Source organism: Centroberyx gerrardi, chromosome 10 (genome assembly GCF_048128805.1).
Source record: "Centroberyx gerrardi isolate f3 chromosome 10, fCenGer3.hap1.cur.20231027, whole genome shotgun sequence".
Lineage (NCBI taxonomy): Eukaryota > Metazoa > Chordata > Actinopteri > Beryciformes > Berycidae > Centroberyx > Centroberyx gerrardi.
This window is the reverse complement of record NC_136006.1, coordinates 20,112,194-20,134,329: the sequence shown is the minus strand read 5'-3', so window position 1 is coordinate 20,134,329 and position 22,136 is coordinate 20,112,194. Positions and strand designations below refer to the sequence as shown.

Here is a 22,136-nt window from a genome sequence, read left to right as displayed (position 1 = left end):
ATTTTTTTATTTATAGAATAAAATAGAATCGATTTTTTTCTTTTATTTATAACATAGAATAGGCTACAAGAGATTTTTTATTTATTTATAGAATGGCATAGAATAGTATAAAATATAATTGTTTTTTTCATTTGTTTAGAGAATAGAATCGAATCGAATAGAAGAGCCTATCTGACAGAGCATAATAACTCCTGAGCAGCGGTGGTGTGATGTGAGTTGAGCTCCAGGCTGGTGACCAATGGGATGAGGCTGTCTTGTCATCCAGCAGCAGCAGCAGCAGCAGCAGCAGACCCAGTCCTGTGTGTGTGAGTGTGTGTGTGTATGTGTGTGTGTGTGTGTTGTAGCCTAACGTTACAACGGGGGAATCTGGACACCCTCTCTGAATTGAATAGGACCCTCTGCAGACAGGCCGTGGTGTTCGCCCCTCTCAATGTGCTTTCTACCAAATGGAAGCAGAGGTGTTGAACCCCCAGATGATGGCAGACGTCAATGGCAACAGTAAAATCGCCAACGCGGAGCTGGAGGTGATAAAGCTTCAGGAATTGGTCCGAAAATTGGAGAAGCAAAACGAACAATTGCGGACGAGAGCGAACGCTGTAAACAATTGCTCCAACGGCCCTCATCTCCAGACCTCGCTGTCGTGTCTGCACGGGGGTACGGCGTGTTCGGCTGAGCATTTCTCCGGGAATTACGGCGTTTTGAGTCCGTCACAGTCGCATCCGTGTGCCCTTGGACTATATGGTTCAACGGAGGAACCGTTCGCCTATTTTCAGCCGAGCTCGGTGTCTCCTGATGCTGCCGGGGAGGACAGCGGCGCCACTGGACCCACTGTTTTGGACGAGGTTGATATTTTAGACCTGAACGCCGTGCTGCCGGTCGGAGAGCCTGATAGCTGGTAACTGCTGTTCTGTTTTAATGAGCCACTTCCTAGCAGTCATATATCCATGTTTTTCACAGTGTGTATACATTTAAAAATCATTGTCCCGTCACTCCCGTGTGTATCCTCCGGCCCATTTAGATGCTAGGCTACAAAGACTATATATCAACTACAGTTTTGAAACAAAATATGTGCAATGCGTAGCTCTATCATGCACATATAACCTGGCCTGTATCCAAATCCCCCTCTTATTGATCACGTTATTGATTCCTCTATTATTGGGAGAGTTGTGGAGTATAGACTTGCAGCCATTGGCATGCAGGGTGATTTCTTACAGGAGGAAAAAGACAAAAATAGATGTTACACAGGTTTGGGCCATCCCAGAAGGCACCATGAAACCGAATGCAGTCTGTTTATTCACACTATCAGGCAAAACAAAACAGCAGTGTGATGAGTTAGAAACAACAATGACCCCCCCCCTGCAGCCCATGATCAAACAGCCAGGCTTTGTGTGATGTGTTTTAGCCCCAGGCTGAACTACATTGAGGCTCTGTATCTGCTGAGTTAGGCAGCTCATACTGACATGCTGACTGCTGAACCATTTCCAGCTCCACGTATCTGTATGTGATGATGTGGAAAATGTAGCACACTCAATGCAGCGTTTATGGTGTCCAGCATTCACCCGCTGATATCTTCTCACTCCATTTAGCAGAACTAATCGGTTCCGAGTCTGTTTAACACCATGACCTAGTTACCACACGAAAGGTTAGTTCTTCTGTATTCTCAGCCTCCTACTTCAAGACACAGACAGAGAAGTGGCAACACATTCTCCTGTGATTCATTTTGGTTCAAGTTAGGCACTCTTATCTCTCTAATATTGCATAGTCACACACACCTATGTTTGCATCACAGCTCTGGTTTAAGAATTTCTTTAAGATTTATCTCATAATCTTCTCATTGTGAATAAAATACAGAATCAGGCAGCATCCTCTTCACTCAGTGGTCAGATGGGCTCGATTGGTAACAAGCAGCCAATATAATGGGGCTCTAATTTCCAGAGGTGATGTGCTCGTTCATCTTGTCTCAGCGTTTACTCGATGCGTCCCGTGAAGAGCTGGACGTGGTTTTGTCTGGCAGAGGCCCAGGGATCTATATAAGGAGTGTAGGTCACACTACGCACAGCTTTATTCACAGCTGCCAGAGCGAAGGGTTTCCAGGTGAGGAAAGTAATATAGCAGACCCTCCTGTGTCTCGCAATAACGGAGACACGGACTCACACCCTATATATCACTGCATCGAATCAACACTTTCATTTTCATTTTACCCCATTGGTTTCATAGCTTCTGGGGTCGCCAATAAAATGGAAATGACTCTTTAAAGACATTGTGAACCTTTAAAGGCATATTGCCTTTGCGTGGATGTAAAAAAAAAAAGAAAAAATCACTCCCTTCACACAGCCATGAGTTTACCTTTGCTGTAAAGTGGCCCTGCCTGACTGGGTTATTGGGCTGAGAAATATTACCACTGTGAAACGCATCACGTGGTCCAAGCCTCAAGGTCTCCAGCTGTTCTGTGTGCTTTCATATGGACGCAGATTGTTCCACAAACAAATATAATCCAGTTTATTTGCTGTGCTGTGTTCCAGGTTGTATGTGAGTCCCAGAGCCAAGCTACAGGGCGAGAGCATCCTCAGCCCTCTGCAGTGGTGCAGGCAGGTACTGGACCACCCGGGGCCCGAGGTGGAGCTGGCCAAGAGGACCCTCTGTCACAGACTGGACCAAGGTAGCGCACATGTAACCGACCTGATTAACCGCCGTCATCTGTGGCCACATCTGGACATCTGTCTCTCTGGCTCACTGACATGTGATCATAAGCTGCGACACACTTCGCACAAGTTGTCTCCGCGTGCGAACAGGATTTCCATGTCATTTACTGAGCCATGGGAGAGTATTTCATTTCACACGGCTCAAGCAGGCCCAAAAGCGAACCGTTTATAACACTCTCTTTAGGTTTATGGGTTGAGTATCTCAAGCTACTTCCCGCAGAGTGTTTGTTTCTGTGGCAAGTTGGGAGTTGGGAGGACTCCCACGTACACATATTAGTCTCTATTGCCAGGCTACAGTTAGGAGCAATTTTAGGGATTTGAGAAAAACAATTCCATTTGGAGGAGCCCATGCTGTGCTAGCAGGGATGGCATCACACTGTGTTAAGTGGAAGACAGTGTAGAACAGAGAGGATTACAAAGAACGCTATCCTCCTCCTCCTCTGGTCAAGTTATCACCTTCATTTCCTTGTGACCATCTGCACAGATCCAAATATTCATAGATCTCCATTTACAACTTTTTAAAGGCATTTTATTTAAAAAAAAGCAAGCATAAGTCAAGTGAAGATATTTTTCTCATGGCACCGTCTGAAATCAAAGTCCATTTCGAAATAGTAAACATAAATGTAGCTGAAGCCTTAAAAAGAAAACATTTGCTGCTGCTCCCAGTATTCAGATTGGGTGCTCAAGTTTTGCAGCCATACAAGTGAATATGGTTTCCATAGAAACCATACTTACATGAACCAGCTTTTGAAGCAGATTTGTTCAGCAGTCACCGCTTTAGCAGCCTGTACAAGAGACTCTTGTACTATGAAAGCACATATGTGTGCAACCATGTGTGTGTGTGTGTGTGTGTGTGTGTGTGTGTGTATACTGTATGTCTGTGTGTTTGTATGTGTCTGTGTGTACTTTGATTTTGTAATTCAATAGGGTTTTCTGAGATCAATTATTTTCATATCAATTATTCTGTGTGGACCTGTTGTGTCCACACTGGGGTTGAATAATGTATGTGTGTGTGTTTGTGTCTGTCAGTGTGGCTGTGGATGTCTGTGTGTGTGTGTGTGTGTGTGTGTGTGTATGTGTATGTGTGTGTGTCTGTGTGTGTGTGTGTGTGAGTGTCCTCTTCTTTTTCTAAAGCTGGATTCAGTGAAGGTTGGCTCTCCTCCTCTGGGTCATGAATACATCCTTGTCTCTGAGCCTCAGTAGCTGTTGTTTTTGTAACTTGCTGTGAATGCTAGTTTTATCCAGTAGTGGTCGGGCCTAATTGTGTCAGGAATGCCAAATGCCCTGCTCTGTCAGGCGTGTGCCTCTCTGACTACCAATCAATGGGGGTAAACTCAGTGTTAATATATTGAACAAGCATCATCTCATGTCACCCAATTTAACTCACTGCTAATCGGCATGAACAAGCATAAAAAACTCTGAATATGAATGAAAAAATCTGATTTTAAGTTTTTGAGCATGCAGTATAAACGTAACCTGCACGTCCCAAAGCAGCCCACAGTAGATCTAATTCTGATTTTGGGAAAGGGATGTAGCCTACATGCACAATCCCTGCTTATCCTAAGATCCCCTCCCAAAAAGCTGTAGTTTAACCCAATAAGCTGCAGTGGTAAGCTAAACCTTGTCTTACTGTATCAGCCCCTTTGGTCCAAGCTGTGCTTTGAACCAATCATTTAGAACATCAATACTGATCTGTAAGAAGCAGATTAACATTTGGCCAGAGTGTGTTCAAAAATAATCAATGTACTGTATGTGTGTGTGAGTTTGGGTGTGTGTGTGTGTGTGTGTGTGCTACAAGGTAAAGCCCTGTGACTAACGTGTCCTTCGCTGCATTCTTGTCTCTAGCCAAGCGGTGGAGAGGAGTTTCCTCCGTCCGTCCGTACAGCTGCATAGAGGGACTCTCCACCCTCAGCTGCCCCATCCTGCCTTACACTAAATCTGCTGCACTAACCGAGTCCCCAGGTAACAACACAGACAGATACTACACATGCATCTAACTCTGCTAACCACACAGATATCACTGCAGCTTCCGATAGGCATCTGAGGATAATTTATAGATTTGTAAGGTTGTGCGTTTATCTAATGAACATGCAGCCACATGCTTAAGGATCAAATTACTGAACGCACCTATAATCAATTTTGCGGGTACACTGGGGGTGACCTTGAGTCAAGTCAATCATTATCTGTAGATCAGATATCTTAGGACAGCTGTCTGTTTTGTTTCACACATAGCAAATGGAGTAAAATGAGACCGCTAATGCATTGGTGTGATCTTTGTAAGAGAGAAAATGCTGCTTGTTTTTGCATTTGTGTGCTCTTTGGAAAATGCAAGGTTGCATTGCAGGCGAGATGATGCATTGCAAAGCAGAGATAGAAGGAAGGCATTTTACTGCTCAGTGTTACAGAATTACACCAACAGCATCAGAGCTACGAACTGCAACTTGGTAAATGCATTTTATACAGTCGTTGTGCTCTAAATGCTCTATCACACCTTTTCTCGTCTAATCTGTTATGGTAATGTGATTTCAAAAAGTGTTTGGACAGCTACAAATGTTTAGTTGTTTTGGATGTGAAATGACAGAGTGACTCCATACTGCACCAGTGTAATTTATAGCCAAGTGTAGTCCAAAGCTGCAAATGCATAAATGAGTGGAAGAGTGCCTGAAATGTCAAGAGTCTGATGGGGTTTATGAGATCCAGGCTTATATTTTGACTAGTTATTACTACCTATGACTACCTTATGACTACTTTGACTACTTACTAGAATGACTACTTTAGAGAATATAATCTTAATCTCTCCAAATACATTTAGCATCCTGACATGGGGAAACCATGTACAAAAAGACTTTCTTGAACTCCTAATTTGGCTTACTGTGCTTGAACCTCATAGTCATTGTGTCATTTCACATCCAAAGTAATAAGAGTACAGAGCCAAAGCATCTGTTGCTTCCCAAATACTTTTGGAGCTCGCTGCATAAACATAACCTAGATTCTAAAACAACCTGTTACTTGCAAATTACAATCAGATTACAGCAAATCAGAAAAGCTTGCAGTGAAGAGATTATAAGGTCGTACCCTCAGACAGATGGACAAGCTCAAACTCAAACAAAATATGGAAGCTCCTTCTGCACGTTCAGCCATATTTTAGATTGACACACGTCAGTCAGTGCAGGTTCTTGTTTGATTTGCGTGTTAGGCCGGTCCTCTCTGACTTAACCCCGTCTCTCTTTTGCCGTGTCTCTCTCCCTCCAAGCTCCATTCCCGTCATCCAGTCATTCCCTCCTCCAGCAGACTCTCCCAGCGAGGGCCAGCTGCGGCCTAAGCGACAGAACTCCCACCTTCCTATCTAACTCCACACTCCACAGTAAGACCCACACTGATAATCTGTGTCATTGCTGCAGTTTCATCCAGTGCGAGTCACAACGCTAACACCGCTCCATAATGATAATATAAGATTGTTTTTTACCCATATTAGGTTCACATCCATTGTGTGTGAGTGCCTGTTACACATCCATATATTCCATGTCGGTGCAGTTTCTCCTGTTGTGTTTTTTCCTTGGCTATATTTATTGTCCTAGTCAGAGAGATGCGCCTCTCCTGTGTGTTTTTAGATGTGGGTCGCAGGCATGCAGCGATCAGCCCCCAGTCCTCTTTGGACAGTGAGGTGGGTGTGTCAGAGCTGGAGGATGACTCCATCTCTATGAGCTACAAACTGCAGGACATGACAGACGTGCAGGTCATGGCACGACTACAGGAGGAGAGTGAGTCAGCTATCAAACTGTCCTTTAGTAGCTATCTACAGTGTTAAGTGTTGCTGTACAAGAAAAGGATTTTTTTAAATATTGAACTAGATGGAGGTATTGTTTTGAACCAGTAATAGTGAATGAAATTCAGCCAACAGGCATAATAAAAAAGATAACCTATAGCATCTGAAGATAGTGGGGCATGCTGCACGTGCAATGGCTGGAAATTGATTACACTGCTACAATTTAGTTGCATGCCTAAAACTAAAGATCAGCGTTTGACCTTTGAACAATTGGACTTGAGCTGGCAGTGATATCTGCGAGTGTGTAGTTTAATTATGCAGGAGATTTGAGGAAAAACATTCACGTATCAATTATTCTGCATGGGTCTGGTCTATCCACTCAGGAGTTGAATAATGGATGAGGGGTGCCTCCAAAGGGAAATGTATCATGCGTACAAGGTTCGGGGTCACTTTGCGCTCAGACAAACGCCTTCGTCTTTCACCCATTAGGTCTCCGACAGGACTATGCCTCTACCTCAGCCACAGCCAGCCGCCGCAGCTCCAGCTTCTCCATACACTCCCTCAGGCGCAGTGAGATGGATCTGGAGGAGGAGGATGAGGACGACGAGGGGTACGACCAGCTCCCTCCTCCCCAGCCTCGGCTGTTCCGCACCGGCTCTATGCAGCGGGGCAGCCTGCCCCACTCTCATACCTTCTCCAGTATCAGAGACTGCAGACGCAGCCCCTCCACCCCTCAGTACTCGCTCAGTGGGCTCTCCCAGTACGCTGGACCCTCCAGCCTGACCACAGAAACACACACAGGATACAGGAATAGCACAGGTGAGTATGGAGTTGAGAATATAATGAATTATTTGTTCCTTTGCAGTTGTAAGATCACTAGCTAGCCTCGTGTTTTTTGTTTTTTTTGTTCTTTGAAATGATGTGATTTTTTCAGCACAATGGATATGAATGGCCCATTTCAGACTGCACAAAGTTAAGCATCTTTACCGATGTGCCCACATTTGAAATGTCCCTGATTTCTGAACCAGACAGTTTCTGTATGTGCCAAGAAGGATTTAAGGAGTGCCCTTGGTTTTAAAGAGCATCCTCAGTTAGGGTCAGTATGCTGGTTTACACTGCCCCACCGCTCTCATGGATTGTGCACGCCTTCGTTTATTTGCATTGAGTCAATTTTTCTGTACCTTTAACCGAACTGTCACTTAATGTTAAAAAAATGAGAGAGGGGTAAGGAGAACACACTCCTGGATTGTTGAGGTGCTGCGCCCACAGTGGAACACGAATTGAATCATAAGAAGTTTCCACACACTCATAGCCTTGACGTAAATATTTATTTTAGTACGTTGAAAAAAACAGTGTTTTGAAAAAAGCCTGACAAAGATGTGTGTCAAAACCTTTGTCAACCTTTGTCAAACCTGTTGTTTGACCTAAATAAAGTATATGCATTGAGGCTAAGATCTTAAATGAAACTGAAATATTGCTCACTTGGTTGGTTCTCATGTTTTTATGATGCCTATACATAAAAAAAACTTTTGGAGAGAGCTGGAAACCAAACTGATGATGAATTTGATTTTAAACATTTGTATTGCCTTGCACTTGTTACACATATTAGATCTGTTTACATGTTGTATAATGAATCATCCATTGAGTTTGTAGAATGAATCTCCCATCTGAAACATAATATTAGATTGCATTCAAGCGCGAGACACACAATCCTGTTGAGCTGATAAGCTGTGGTCTATGACAGATTTCACTTTCACAGTGAGGTGCAGACCATGTTTAGGATTTTTTTTTCCATATTACGGCTTTCATATGCTTTGCACTCTCAAGTCCAATGTCAGAATGCCTGATGTTGGAAATGTGAAAAAGGACCTAAGCCCCTACACGGAGTGCTTAGGTGGACGTCTGAAAAGTGCCTGACCGGCTTTGTTGATATGGTTGCATAGACAAGCTAAGAAGAAGCATGCCCAACCTGATCCGAGCTCCCAGCATGCCTAGTGTTCCCAGTATTCCAAGCCTGGCTTCCCCCGTCAACCCCTCACACGGCCCCTCCTCCTTGCCAATGATGTCCTCCCTCCGGAACAGCCAGAGCTTTGACTCGTCCAATGGGCTTGCACGACTCCAGTCCTCCAGTAAGACACTTGTCCTCTTGCTTTTGAATTAATGAATCCCACATACCTTCTTTTTATTCTGCAGTGAATGTAGCACACTGTAGCTGGTTTTCTGAAGGCATGTAGATTTCACTGGCATCACTTACAGTACTGTCACTCACACTGAAGTCACTTTCAGTAGTCAGCAAAGTCAGACTCTCCAACCCTTCTCTCGCTCTGTCCTGTGTTCCAGTTCCTTCCCCAGGCCAGCTCAGTCAGCGGGTGCAGAGTGTGGGGAACTTCCCCACCATGCCCCGACACCCTCTCAAAGCCACTGCCTATGTCAGCCCCACGGTCCAGCAAGGCCCCCCCTCCACCGCTCTGTCCTCCTCTGTCAGTCTACACTCCATCCCCAGCAGTGGCGCACTGCCCCAGCCCCTCAAACCCAGCAGCACTTCGGTACCGCAGCCCCTAAAAGCCTCCGCCACCCAGCCCGCTGTCCCCCGCAGCTCCCTACCTCGCCCAGCTTCCTTTGTAGGGTCCAGTGGGACTCCGCGTCCCAGCAAAATCGCCCAGCCCACACGCAGGTAAGGACCAGTATGCTGACTCAATATGAGCTAGTCTAATGGCGTTGAAACATGGTATATATATCATATACTACAGCATGCCTATGCATATGGGTAATTTAGAGTTTTCAATTCACCTGACCTGCATGTCTTTGGACTTTTGGATTAGTAGCGCTGACTATAACGTCCTTATAACGTCATGGTGCAGTTATTCACTAATGTCCCAACCTTTTTCTTAACCCCCGCAGTTTACTGACTCCCCCAAAGAGCCTGGCTGCCCTGAGCGCCCTGCGGGACGGCAGCTGGAAAGATGGCTGCTACTGAACCAAGCTAAAATGGAAGGCCAAGAGGTGTACAGGGTAACGCTGCATGGGACCCAACTGATTAAAGATTTTGCTGTCAGAAGGGCCCAGTCTTGGGCTGTGACCCAAGAGAGAGTGACTGTTAACATGTGGAAGCACTGTTCTTTACTAGAAGACATAGTAGAGACTGAGAGCAGTATGGGTCCAGCAGGCTGGATCTTTACCTTACTACAACCTGGCAATATGCTGATAATCAATTGTTTGATATGAATTGGATCCTCTTTGATATGTGCTTTTTTGATTTGGCATTGTGGGTAGTTAATGCTTTCATTCAGTAGAATGGAAATCCATCTCCAGCTGAAAGATAAGAAAAACTATAGCCTAATGCTTTTGTATGAGTATATGCTCATAATGATTTCCTATGACATCATTTCACCATGATTAATTTCTGTCAGTTAAGATTGTGGTGTCAAATATGTATAATGCATAAGTTGAAACTGAAATTGGAAGTTTTGTTACATTTTGTGCCTGTTATAAAGTAGTGGAATTCATGTCAGTTATATTTATTGTTTGGGAACTTACCGCACTTTTTATCAGAATTATCATTAACACATCTAAATAAATTATCTGCTTTGTTTATTTCTTAAGTAAAGGATGACATTCAGTAACTTAAAACGCAGCTCTACACACATGATCTTTTGGCTAGTTTCTTTTCATTACTGTTTACATGACAGCCAAGAACTTTAATGTTCTTTGATGAACATTAGCGCTGCAATGATCTTGCACATAGAGCTCTGATGCTTTTTATGGATGACAAGAATTTGAAGAGGAAGTGCATTTTTAAAGTGAATAAAAGCTTTTCAAAATATTGTTTCTATCACTCCACTTTTTCTAGAACTCAATAAAAAGAATCAATTAATTTGATCTTACTTATTGATCATTTTCTCAAAGCTCTGTCATCAAATCAATGAAGCCTACTGAGTTTATCCTTCTGAGGATTTATACCAACAATCAACTGTAGATGGCAACATGCTATTGCACTATAACACAAGCTGACAGTGTCAGGGGTCCAAGCATTTAGTGCTGGGAACCCCGTTGTATTTGCTGGAATTCTTCTTCTTTCTTTCTTTTTCTCTGCTAAAACTGTCTGCGGCTCAGAAACCGTAAGTCCTTCAACAACCATATTTGGCAGGTGGGCTCCTATCGCCCCCCACTACTCAGGCAAGTAGAAGGTGGAAGTAAAGTAGTTTTTATGTGTAGTTGAACGTTTTTGAATATTTTCTGAAATCAGAAATTTTACTTGCACTTATGTTTGACTGAAGTATTGTACTTTGCTGTTTTTGATAACACCTCCATTACAGAGTACAAATGTTTAGTTTCTCCGTAAACAATAGAAACTGGCCAGTCAGCCAAGAAGAGAAGAGTAATCTGGCTTTATTTTGTAATTTTTTTCCAATTAATTATTTTTACTCTTAACTCTTTTTACTCTCATTTTAACTTGAGTTGATTTTTACAGCAGTAATCTTACCTCGACTTCAGTAACATTTCAGCAAAGTAACAGCACTTCTACTTGAGTGGGACATGTTGGTGCTTTTTCCACCTTGGGTGTATCTACTTCTTAAATCCATCAGATGGAGCCAGAGAGTTGCCTTTACTTGGTGCTGAGCTGTTCAACAAACCCAAAGAGATCCATAGAGGAGCCAACTCCAGTCAGTAGTAGTCTAATTCCTTCTTCTTTGGTGTTTAAAAGCATGCTAAGCCTACAGTAAGCATTCCCCACCCTGCTGTGCTAAACTGTAATGGGCTTTTTCATTCTGAAGAAACAGCACATGATGTCGATGGAGTTGAAACACTTGAGGAAACCTAAATAGAAGTAGGCTAGTATTTGTAGAAAGGGATACCATTTTACAGAATTCACCACACTCTCAACAATACAATGGGGCAACATGATGAGTTGTACGGGTGAATATTTCTGTATTGATATTTGATAGGTCATTCATAGATCCACTTATTGAATTAGTGACTTACATCTATACAGATACACAGCACACCCATGCCTCTTTGGTAGCAGGGGGTCTTACTCTGAGAATTATTAGCTCCATGAAAGCCCCTGAAGCTGAAGTGATTAATCTTTAACAGGACAGTATGTTGATGTTGAATCTCCCAGGTAACGCTGAATCCACACTCATTTTCCAACCTAAGGGAATACCTCAGGGTAAGTAGCCTAACTAATATCTCTCCCCTGCTATTTGATATTTTGGACCATAAATGTGCATACATGAAAAACAGCAATCACTGTGATATATGGAGAGAAGAATAGTTTCAAATATGTCAAATTGTCTTTATTTAGACAGTTAAGCAGAGTGTGACCAGAGCTACTGATTTGTGGAATTTGAGATAATGCCTAATAAAGCACAAGAGGTATGTATGTCTGTTTTTTCACAATTTTATTTTAATGTATTTTCAAGATATTTCTCTATTTAAATGGTTTATCACAAACTGTGTGCTTTTGCATGCCATCATGTTTTTCTAGGATGCTGTAATCAACCTGAAGACAGTGCAGGAGATTTCCAGGCAGCTTGGTTTTGAGTGGACAGTTCTGGCCTATGAGCTTGGCTTCACCAGAACCGAGATCGGACAGTTCCACACCAAATCCTCAGAGAAGAGAGTCCAGGCCAGGAACATGTTGGAAAGCTGGTATATGATGTGTGTTTGTGTGTGTGTGTGTGTGTGTGTGTGTGTGTGTGTGTGTGTGTGTGTGTATTTGCATAGTAGCAGCAAGATTTAGTGTATGAATAGATTGTACTGTAATGTCAGGTAAATGAAATAGGAATCTCATGTTGAGAAAGAATAATGGAAGTGTCTCACAGGTGGCACGGTCAGGAGAAATATATAGACCTGGGCACAACATGATGCTCTTATATTTGATACTTGAACTATGTGCATAAAGCTGGTCGTCCCCTGAATTAACATCAGTAGAATATCTCTCCCATCTCATAGTGTAATGTTTGCTCCACTGCACAGGACTTCCAAAATAATCAGTTATCACACAGAAAAATAAAGGTGCAAGCTGGAACCGAAAATGGTTCGTCGGAGTGATGCCATAGAAGAACCATTGCTGGTTCCACCAAGAACCTTTCAAGAACCTTTTAAAAGGCTTCTTAATTCTTAGTTATTAGATTGTGGGTGATGGCATATAAACAAAAACACAATGCAGGTGTCTAAGCAAAGGAGAGCAGAAATGGTTCTTTAAAGAACCTTGGTCTGAAAGGTTCTATTACTGCGTTCCCTTGGGCTTTTTACCTGCAGTTTATCTGCGATACTACTCTCTCTACACACTCTTATTCTGACCCCATCTCTTTTCCCAACCCCTCTCACCATATCTATTCTTTCCTCTCCTCTGCTTCCCCACCTTGGTCTCAGATCTCTCTCACCTGTCCGTCTCTGTCCACAGGTACGAGAGGTCGTGGGACAAGCCCAATAAGACCAAGCTGCTGCAGGACGGGCTGGAGCGGGCGGGCAGGCGGGACCTGGCCGAGAGGCTGCGCTGCCTCCACTGGGGCCACCAGAAGCTGAGCCGCCGGGTGGAGCTGCCCTCCGCCTTCCCCTTCCTCATCACTGTCCACAAGACCATCCGCAACCAAGACGGGTTACGCAGGATCAACGACCTCAACCGCAGATACACCTGAGGCTGGGAGGAGAGCACTCACTACGGGCCTATATACACACAGAAGCATGCACACAGTACATATGGGCGTGCTGGCAGTAGCAGTGTTTCAATACTTCTTACTTTACAAGCATATACAGTAGGCTGCACAGCACACTCTGGGCCTTTTTCACAGCTGGCTTTGATGTCAAGGCCCTCAGTATCAGTGATCTGAAATAAATGCAGCAGGGAATGTCACTGCAGATACATATGATGAGAATGGACCATGTATATATTCAACAACCCTGATGTCTCATAATCTGATGTCTTTAAGCTTTGCATTAAAGATGAATATCAAGTTTTTAAAACCCATCCTGATTTATCATTTTAATGTGATATTATTTGAATTAAACAGATAGATAGATAGATAGATAGATAGATAGATAGATAGACAGACAGATAGATAGATAGATAGATAGATAGATAGATAGAATTGTTCAAATACATTCTCAGTTCTCAGTAGGCTATAGCAGAAAATTAGCATATTACAGAGTCATAGTCATTTGGGTCAACAAAGAGCCTTAATCCTAGGCAAGATGAAGCTGTTAAGTCTCTCAAGGCATTGCAGAAGAAACTGAATTTCAATACTGAAAGCAATTTATTCTTATTTGTCTATTCAGTTGGAGCATTTGGAGAGCAACTTGGGTATGTTTCAACATGTGATATATAATTCAACATATTAAAATTGCACTTAATAATTTGTATATCTATTGCAAGCTTACGTTTTCCTGTATACTGTTTAGGTTTAGAGTGTGGCTGAATGATACTGCATAACCACTTGGCTTGTTGATCCACTGATGCTTAAAAAAAAAAAAAAAAAAAAAAAAAAAACATCTTACAAACCTGATCAACCAAACTTAATTCATTCCCGTTACACGCAACCTATCAGAGACATATGCGACCAGTCCATTCTTAGCAAGGTTGTGTGAGCGAGCAGTGGACTACGCCCGGAAGTGAGTTGATTTTGCCTTCAAAATAAAAGCGTATATTTTTTTCACTTTGGAGAAAAGGCAGTAATTAAGTATTGGGGAGTATAAAGCATCAACAACGGCTTCTAAATCCTTAGAGGAGCCATTATATTGAATACAGAGTGAAACTACTGTGTGTTACGCAAAAACGTTACAACTTGTTCGTCAATAAGGCTTTTATCTTGAAAACTTTCGAGCGGAAATTGTGCTTTCTACTCTGGCTGGCTTGACACTGACATTTGAAGAAGCTCCTTGGCTGGCTGCTATGCAGAAGACAGATATGAGCTATGACTAGAAGATCAAAGCAAATTGACCCAACTGGTACAGTGACTCTCGACGTACACGTTGTGGCTCATCTATGATATAGACTCAACATTATGATCACTCGGAGACACAACACAGCTGGCTCGCATGCGTACGGGCGACCGTCCACCGACCAAGCCACTGCTAATCTATTTTCCACACAGCATATGTTTGTTTTTCATTCATAAACGGATGTGCCATTACCAGCCCACGGGCATTTTCACGTTATCACGGAGTAACGGTATCCGCATGTCAGCAATTTATTTACAAGATTTACCGACGTAACGTGGCGAATCGCTCACCGGAGAAGCTGCATCAATGGCTTCGGCACTGAGCTGCTTCAGTGGTCCCGAGGAGCTGGAGGACGTGAACCATGCCCGGGGCTTGGTGAAGGAGCTGAAACTGCTGTACGACTCTCGGCTCCTCGGGGACGTTACAATCGGAGTGGAGGGCGACGAGTCCCTGGACCACAGCGCCCAGTCGGCCAAAGGTGACATTGACAAACTTTTCCTGTGTAACCGCAACATCCTCGCCGCTGCCAGCCCGTACTTCAAAAGCATGTTCACCGGCGGACTGAATGAGAGCGTGCAGGAGAGAGTCATCATCCGTGGCGTTGACGCCGAGTCCATGTCTGTGATCATAGACTACTGTTACACTGGCAAAGTTACCATCACGGAGAGCAACGTCCAGAGGCTTTACGCTGCTGCCAATATGCTGCAACTTGAGTACATCAGGCAAGCTTGCTCCAGTTTTATGACCAGGAGGCTGGACCTCTCCAACTGTGTGGGAATTCTGAAATTTGCAGACACCTATGACAATCCTGAACTGAAGGAGAATGCGCAAGCTTTCATAGCCAGGAACTTTTGCCAGCTTTGCAATGGGAGGGAGCTGTGTGAGCTGGACTTGGTGCAGTTGAAGGAGTTGCTGTCTCTAGACACCTTGGATGTAGACTGTGAAAGGAATGTGTGCTCAGCTGCTTTACAGTGGATAGAGGCTAATGTGCCAGAGGAAACCGAGGATGCGTTACAGGTGTTGAGATGTGTGCGTTGGAACCTGTTTACAGAGAATGACAAGGCTTACCTGGAGGGTCTCATGGCAAGGCCTGTCATTGAGAAATACCTTGCGTCTTTCCTCGACAGGTCTGCGGAGGGAAGCTGCGGAATGTCTGCAAAAGTGGACGTACCAAAACACAGGATAGGTGTGAGTGCAAAAGAAATGATCCTCTTCTTTGGCCTACCCAATGACAACATCATGTGCTGCGACCCTTACTCAGAGGACCTCTACTTCATGGCTCCCCCTCTTGTCGACCTCAGCTGTCAGGACTACAAGCGCTCCACCATGGAGTCCTTAATCGCCTGTGCCACACCTGAAAACAACCTGTATCTCGCCTCCCACCTCTCCAAGCACTTCTGGCTGTACAACCCTGTGCTGAACAGCTGGCAGGAGCTGGCAGAGAGGCCGCTGGGGAGGATACACTCCGGGATGGGTTACCTCAACGGCCATGTGTACCTCCTGGGAGGGAGGAACCCGGTGACGGACGCCAGGCTGAAGGAGGTAGAGTGCTACAGCGTCCAGAGGAACCAGTGGACGTTTGTGGCCCCTCTGCCTCACTCTCTGGGCAAGATGCAGGTGGTGGCGCTGAACGACCAGCTCTACGTGGTGAACAAAAGGAGAATGCTTTGCTACGATCCCAAGAGGAACCGCTGGCGCCACTGCGGCTCCCTGAGAAGAGACAAGCTGCACAAGGCCTGTGTGTTCCAGGACCAGATCATTTGCGTGTGCGATATCCCGGTGGTGAAGGCCTACAGCCCCACCAGGGGGGAGTGGCGGAGGCTGGGTGACATTCCTATCGACAGTCGCGCCTTAAACTACCAGGTGATTCAGCACAACGACAAGCTGCTCCTGCTCACCCAGACGTTACTGCAGCACAACAAGAACAGGGTCCTCATCCATGAATACGACCCAGCCAGGGACAACTGGAAGAACGTCATGGCGGTGTATGTGTCCTCCCTGGGGCCCGTGTGCGTTTCGACACGCGTGTACCCGGCGTGCTTGGGCTCCGCTCACAGCTTCTCTACAGAGGAGGACGATGACAGCGGCTCCAGCGCCGACTGGGACTTTGATGGGCTGACAGACGCAGACTCAGACTCCGGGAGCTCTAGTTCGTTCTCAGATGAGAACTGGTAGCGAACACTGTTATCATTGTGTCAAAGGAAAGTTGACCTTATTTATGATTTAATGAGTTTTCATGGGTTTCCGTATGCCAGGAGAGATTGCAGTGCTAGATCCAATTCAGTATTAAAACCAGTCAGTGGATGCAGAAGTCGATCAGAAGCGACTTACTTCATGGGAACAATTTCCTCTTGTGTCTCTCAGTGTCAGTTTGGCTAATGATCATTTACATAAGAGTTGATGGAAATGAACAGAGCCAGTTTCATTTATTCTTGATGTCATCTTCTTTCACACTCTGACTGCTTTGCTGCCTCCATTTTTATTATGTCCCCACCTGACATGTTGTCATGGTGGCATCTGTGTGTGTCTGTCACAATAATAATACATGACAGAAACCTCTTACTTACACCATAGGTTCCCCATATGGACTAGATGATCTGATTAGATTTTGGAGCACCTTGCTGCATACATTTGCATACTAATGAGGATAAAGTGATTTTCTTGAAACTACTAATAACTCCTTAATGCTTTGAGATACAGAGTTCATATTGTGTTATGTGAAGACAAGTATGTTGACAGAAATATTTGCTAAATAATGCATTAATTTGCTGAATTAAGGACCTCATTGTATGTGGTTATGTTTAATATATCATGGTGATTATGGTGGTCGGACAGTAGGCAGCTCAAGTGCCTCTTGTTTATATCTAAAAACACAAGTGGTAATTTATATGTTTGCAGAGGCTATAAAATTTGCTGTCTTTTTTATATTGTTGATACACATTAAGACGTCACACACAGCCAGTGTTGTGAAACCTACTGTGTGAAATGTAGAAGCCAATGTACTGTATGCTGACTCAGGTTAGGCTTCTGCAAAAGCCTGTATGCCATGATTGAAATGACTTCTTTTGAAAAGAAGTCAAATGAGGTTGAATTTATTAAGTGTTGTTTGAAGATAATCGGTGAAAATACGATGTTGCTTATACTTGTATGGAATTATTTTATTGTATGTATGAATTCATTTTCTTATTCATTCTATGTGTTGTTTTTTTAACAGAACATTTATATTATATTCAGGAAACAAGAACCTTTACAAAGTGTTCAAGTATTGTTTGTCCTAATGAGTCATTTTTAGGTGGAGAGCATCTTGGCTGCATGTAATAAAAGTATTGCAATGCCATTTCCCCCCAATTACCCACACATACATACACAGTACTCACTGTTTTCTATCTCTGTGGTAAATTTGACATGGTGGTGGATAGTAAAGATGTTACAGTATTATGTTTTGGTTGGTGTGTGTGTGTGTGTGTGTGCGTGCGTGCAGGAAGGGGAGCTGGGGGGGGACTAACGGGACTAGCCTAGTCGTGAGGACGTGAGTTGTGTTTTTAAAAATTGCTAAAAGCTTACGCTCTAAGGCGCAATTCAATCTAAAGCAAGCTAGGCTGCTAATACACAGGGTCTGAATTATAATGCCTTTTTTGTATGTGTCAAATAAACATGCATACGTCTGATGCAAATGCCTACTGTGTGGACTATCGTCTGTCTGGTCAGTGAAGCAGCATCCAGTGACATCTATTGGTGACCATTCATACTCTCGCGGTGTTTCCGTACCCTACATCCAGACGGCGAGAAGATGAGCGATGGCAATAGAAAACAAGCCTGGAGAAGAATTTGATACAGTCTTCAATCGAAACGACTCCCTAGAGTTGTCGTCGCATCACGAATATGAGACTGGGCAAGCTCGGATTTTCAAGATCATAGTCATAGGAGATTCAAATGTGGGGAAGACGTGTTTGACTTACAGGTTCTGCGGGGGCACTTTCCTCAAAAACCCAGAAGCAACAATCGGGGTTGATTTCAGAGAGAGGACGCTGGAGCTCGATGGAGAGAGTATCAAGGTAAGAGGATCTACATAAAGGTTTTACACGTACCACAGACACACTGAAACGCCCTGTAAGATTATTATAGCAATGTAATAGGGTTATGCGCCATGGTTCATAACGGGACTCCTCATATTAGATCATCTCAAATAAGATGAGCCATCATTCCCTGACCTGTGTGGTAGGCTACCTGTTTTACACACATTCAACACACTATACATGGTGATAAACATAGCGCCTTCAAACTACAAAATATATCTCTGACAAATGACCAATTTCTAGATGTCATATCATACGTCTGGAAACAGGCTCATATCACCCTCCATTAAAACCACCACGTTACACCAGGCATTACACCTCTATTTGAATGAAAAGTAAAAATCAAAGACATTTCTTCCTAGTTAAATAAAGGTTATATATTTCTGACATTTACAAATAAGACTGGAGGGGTTAATGAAGATAGTTCCATTGTAACAATTTACACTTTAGCCTTTTTTTGTAACACACACTGTATTCCTTGCTTGCCCCACATGTGATAGATATGGAGAAGAGGACGATGACATGTAAAGCATATTGTCTTAACTGTGACCATGATGAAGCTGTCTCTGATGACAACAACATGGGCCTGAACCCCCTATGAGAGACATGGAAGAGTGCAAACTGAGAACATAACCATAATAACACACATACTACTGTAGCTTTAAGCCTATCTGTTACTTCAGGCCTTCCTTCTTCCATATGACTCAGGCTTATCAACATGGTGTGTGTGTGTGTGTTGTGTCAGTTGCAGATCTGGGACACAGCGGGCCAGGAGCGCTTCAGGAAGAGCATGGTGGAGCACTACTACCGCAGCGTCCACGCTGTCATCTTCGTGTACGACATGACCAGCCTCTCCTCCTTCGAGAGCCTGCCCGAATGGATTGAGGAGTGCAGCCGGCACTCGGTGGGCCCCATGGTGCCCCGCATCCTGGTGGGCAACAAGTGTGACCTGAGGGACCGCCGGGAGGTGCCCACGTCGGTCGCCCAGCGCCTCGCCGACAGCTACGACTTCCCGCTGTTTGAGACCTCGGCCAAGGAGCCGGCCGAGAAGGAACACGTTGACGCTATCTTCCTGACACTGGCCTACAGGCTGAAGAGCCATAAACCCCTGAGACTGAAGCAGCCCAGCGACAGCAGCGTCAGGCAGCTGTGGAACCAGAGAGAGCAGGAGGCTGCCACTTGTCAATGCTGAGGTCACGTCTGTCCTGTGCAGACACACACAGAAGCTCACCAGACCCCTCATGAGCATCATGGTGCTGAGGATGTTGAAGAGAGCTTCCTAATATTGAGACTGAATTTGGAAAGGTCTGTCATGGTCAGCAGATAGAATGGGAAGAGGGGAAAGTGGAAAGTACCTTGTTGAGTTTTTAAGATTTGAACCCACTTCCCTGCTGGAAAGGCACATTGCTAGTGACAGTATTACAGGTTTGAATATTAAATCAACAATTCAATGAAATGCATGTGAATGAATACTTAGCTATGCCAAATAATTGCAGCTCAATCTGCACATGAATTCACTTTGAGTCAAACAACATAGCATTACAGACAGCACTTTAGTAGGCCTATGTAGACAAATGATGAGCAATCAACCAACTAGTGGCACTATATGTCCAATGCAGACAGTGAATCAAAGGAAAAAAATAGATTTCAGTGAGAGGAAAGGGACCAATATAAGGGGCAAGTTGTAACTGTGAAGAAAAAGGTGCAATCATCTGAGAATTTACAAAACTTTGATTTTTATTTTTTTTGTGTGAAAGATATCACAGTTCTTGAGAAAACTGTCAGTGCAACTGTAGCATGAATTTTGATGCTGTTATGGAACGTGTACTCTCAAATATAAATATCGACATAACCAGCTCTCATATACAGCAGTTTCTTTTGAGAGAACTCAATCAAGGGCACTAATGGCAACATGTAGCTATCCTTTGGGACAAATTGTGACTTTGGTCTTCAAATCCACATAGTTCACTTGAAATGAGTGAGGATGAGTGAATGTTAAGTATTCCTTGAAATGAAGGTGAGGCCACAAGGAAACTGATGGTATGAGGTAAAAACACAACTGACTGGTACTTGTGTTGCATGTAATGCGAACACCTTCTGACGGTATGGAACTGTGTAACAAAATAAAGCTGTCAAAAATCCAAAATAAAACCGGTTTTATCAGCATTATTATCAGTTGAATTATTTACGTTGCTGGTGGCAAATGTCTTTTATTGGTGTGATGAGTGTAAGAGCAGCATAAAAAAATTGGTAAAGTTGCTGTCACAGGTCCTTCAGCCATCTCGGCCCTGCTCAGATTCAGACAACTCACTGCCTTGCCTAACTTATGTTACTCTTTCGTCTTATAGAAAACAAGTTATAGCTGGATTAATTCTTAGCATTGCATGCAGATGTTGCTTGAGAACCAGCCAATCAGAAAGGACACAGCTCCTGTTATTCATCTGCTCACTTTTGCTGTGTCCAGTTCTCAGACAATGTATGGCTGAGCATCAACACAACGATGACTTGTTTTCCACTCACTTTTCCACTTTGTTTACAATTTATGACACCGCAAAGACACTGTCCCTGTTCCCTACAAAAACATTTGTTTAATTTTTTTATTTTTTAAAAAGGCCTGTTGGTAACTTGTTTAACTTTTTAAAAGAGCCTTAATAGTTAAGCTACATTCATTGCAATTATATATTTTCCTACATACAACTTACAGTATGTGCTTTCAAATTATAATGTACATATAGATACTTAAATACACATTTATAATTCGTGATATACACATTACACTTCTTCATCCTACATTTGCAGTATGAATTGAAAGGGTTTTAGCGCCAACCAGTGGCCCACTTTTGCCTAGCTACGACTCTGATAATGTGTTCGAACAATCCTTGTAAACTAGTAGACTTTCAAGTTTAAATTTAAATCAGGTGATAAATACATAGGGTAACGTCTACTTTGATGGTGCCCGTCTTTACGGATTTTGTGGAGATGGGCCATTTATTGTTTTAAGTCGGAAAACCGCAAAACAGTTTTTTTGTGTACATGAAACAAAACATCTATAGTCTGTGACATTTACCAGTCTGCAACTAGTACCCGAATGCAGCTCGAGCCTTTGGTCATTCTCCACACGGCGTCTCTCCGCGGCCATGGTAACACTGGTTACCATACTGGACTTTTGATCAGAAACAATACAAACAACTGCTTTTCATGCAGGTATGTGTGTTATTTTCATGTTGGATATAACAATGATATAATTTCGGCTGTCGGACGTTTGGTTTTGTGTACGTGCATATGGGACACATACTGGGAGGATTAACGTCAGCGTTAACGTTATTTGTTGCCATGCGATTCGTTTTGTTTTCTGTGGCCTAGCTAAGTTAAGCTAGCGAAAGCTAACGTAACGTCGGCGATGCGAGACAGGGTGTTAACATGAAGAAACGCTGATGGGAAGAGCGGTTTGATTTCATTGTCAAGCGCAACTGTCTGTGATAGACAAGACCATTTCAAATCACAGTCACTGACCTTAGCTAACCAGCTTTGCGGGGAAAACAATAGAGAGAGATAAGCTATCTCTGTGACAGTTGACTTGAATGGAGCTACACTATCCTGCGAATCAATAAGGAAAATATGCTCTCTTTGATGAATGTGTGGTTTACT

The 22,136-nt window shown here is 43.5% G+C and overlaps 4 protein-coding genes across 5 annotated transcripts; all 4 read left to right on the top strand.

The window, feature by feature from the left end:
* Positions 1-446: 446 nt before the first annotated feature.
* slain1a (SLAIN motif family, member 1a) lies at positions 447-9,445 on the top strand. 2 transcript variants are annotated; one of them, XM_071923575.1, is made up of 9 exons: positions 447-895; positions 2,523-2,659; positions 4,548-4,664; positions 5,956-6,066; positions 6,314-6,463; positions 6,958-7,287; positions 8,412-8,597; positions 8,809-9,142; positions 9,370-9,445. In XM_071923575.1, exons 1-9 carry the CDS (start codon positions 447-449, stop codon positions 9,443-9,445), a joined length of 1,890 nt encoding a protein of 629 aa, XP_071779676.1. The 2 variants fall into 2 exon arrangements, with proteins under 2 accessions (XP_071779676.1, XP_071779677.1); XM_071923576.1 differs by lacking the exons at positions 447-895; positions 2,523-2,659; positions 4,548-4,664; positions 5,956-6,066; positions 6,958-7,287 and having other exon boundaries at positions 6,403-6,463.
* Positions 9,446-11,823: 2,378 nt separating this feature from the next.
* LOC139930394 (uncharacterized) lies at positions 11,824-13,112 on the top strand. The gene is made up of 3 exons (XM_071923556.1): positions 11,824-11,844; positions 11,957-12,120; positions 12,878-13,112. The coding sequence occupies exons 1-3, from the start codon at positions 11,824-11,826 to the stop codon at positions 13,110-13,112; spliced, it is 420 nt and encodes a 139-aa protein (XP_071779657.1).
* A 1,606-nt stretch (positions 13,113-14,718) lies between these two features.
* On the top strand, positions 14,719-18,038 carry kbtbd7 (kelch repeat and BTB (POZ) domain containing 7). Its single transcript, XM_071923540.2, has one exon. The coding sequence runs from the start codon at positions 14,719-14,721 to the stop codon at positions 16,585-16,587; it is 1,869 nt and encodes a 622-aa protein (XP_071779641.1). The 3' UTR covers positions 16,588-18,038.
* Positions 18,039-18,209: 171 nt separating this feature from the next.
* LOC139930384 (ras-related protein Rab-33B) lies at positions 18,210-19,897 on the top strand. Its single transcript, XM_071923541.2, has 2 exons — positions 18,210-18,467; positions 19,234-19,897. The coding sequence occupies exons 1-2, from the start codon at positions 18,210-18,212 to the stop codon at positions 19,678-19,680; spliced, it is 705 nt and encodes a 234-aa protein (XP_071779642.1). The 3' UTR covers positions 19,681-19,897.
* Positions 19,898-22,136: the final 2,239 nt, after the last annotated feature.

Excerpts from the sequence above, each read along its gene's own strand:
- LOC139930384 (XM_071923541.2), top strand. The coding sequence starts at position 18,210 with ATGGCAATAGAAAACAAGCCTGGAGAAGAATTTGATACAGTCTTCAAT. Across the intron at positions 18,468-19,233 it reads TCGATGGAGAGAGTATCAAG|TTGCAGATCTGGGACACAGC; the intron begins GTAAGAGGATCT and ends GTGTTGTGTCAG.
- kbtbd7 (XM_071923540.2), top strand. The coding sequence starts at position 14,719 with ATGGCTTCGGCACTGAGCTGCTTCAGTGGTCCCGAGGAGCTGGAGGAC.
- LOC139930394 (XM_071923556.1), top strand. The coding sequence starts at position 11,824 with ATGCCTAATAAAGCACAAGAG. Across the intron at positions 11,845-11,956 it reads TGCCTAATAAAGCACAAGAG|GATGCTGTAATCAACCTGAA; the intron begins GTATGTATGTCT and ends ATGTTTTTCTAG. Across the intron at positions 12,121-12,877 it reads AGGAACATGTTGGAAAGCTG|GTACGAGAGGTCGTGGGACA; the intron begins GTATATGATGTG and ends CTCTGTCCACAG.
- slain1a (XM_071923575.1), top strand. The coding sequence starts at position 447 with ATGGAAGCAGAGGTGTTGAACCCCCAGATGATGGCAGACGTCAATGGC. Across the intron at positions 4,665-5,955 it reads TGCACTAACCGAGTCCCCAG|CTCCATTCCCGTCATCCAGT; the intron begins GTAACAACACAG and ends TCTCCCTCCAAG. Across the intron at positions 8,598-8,808 it reads TGCACGACTCCAGTCCTCCA|TTCCTTCCCCAGGCCAGCTC; the intron begins GTAAGACACTTG and ends CCTGTGTTCCAG.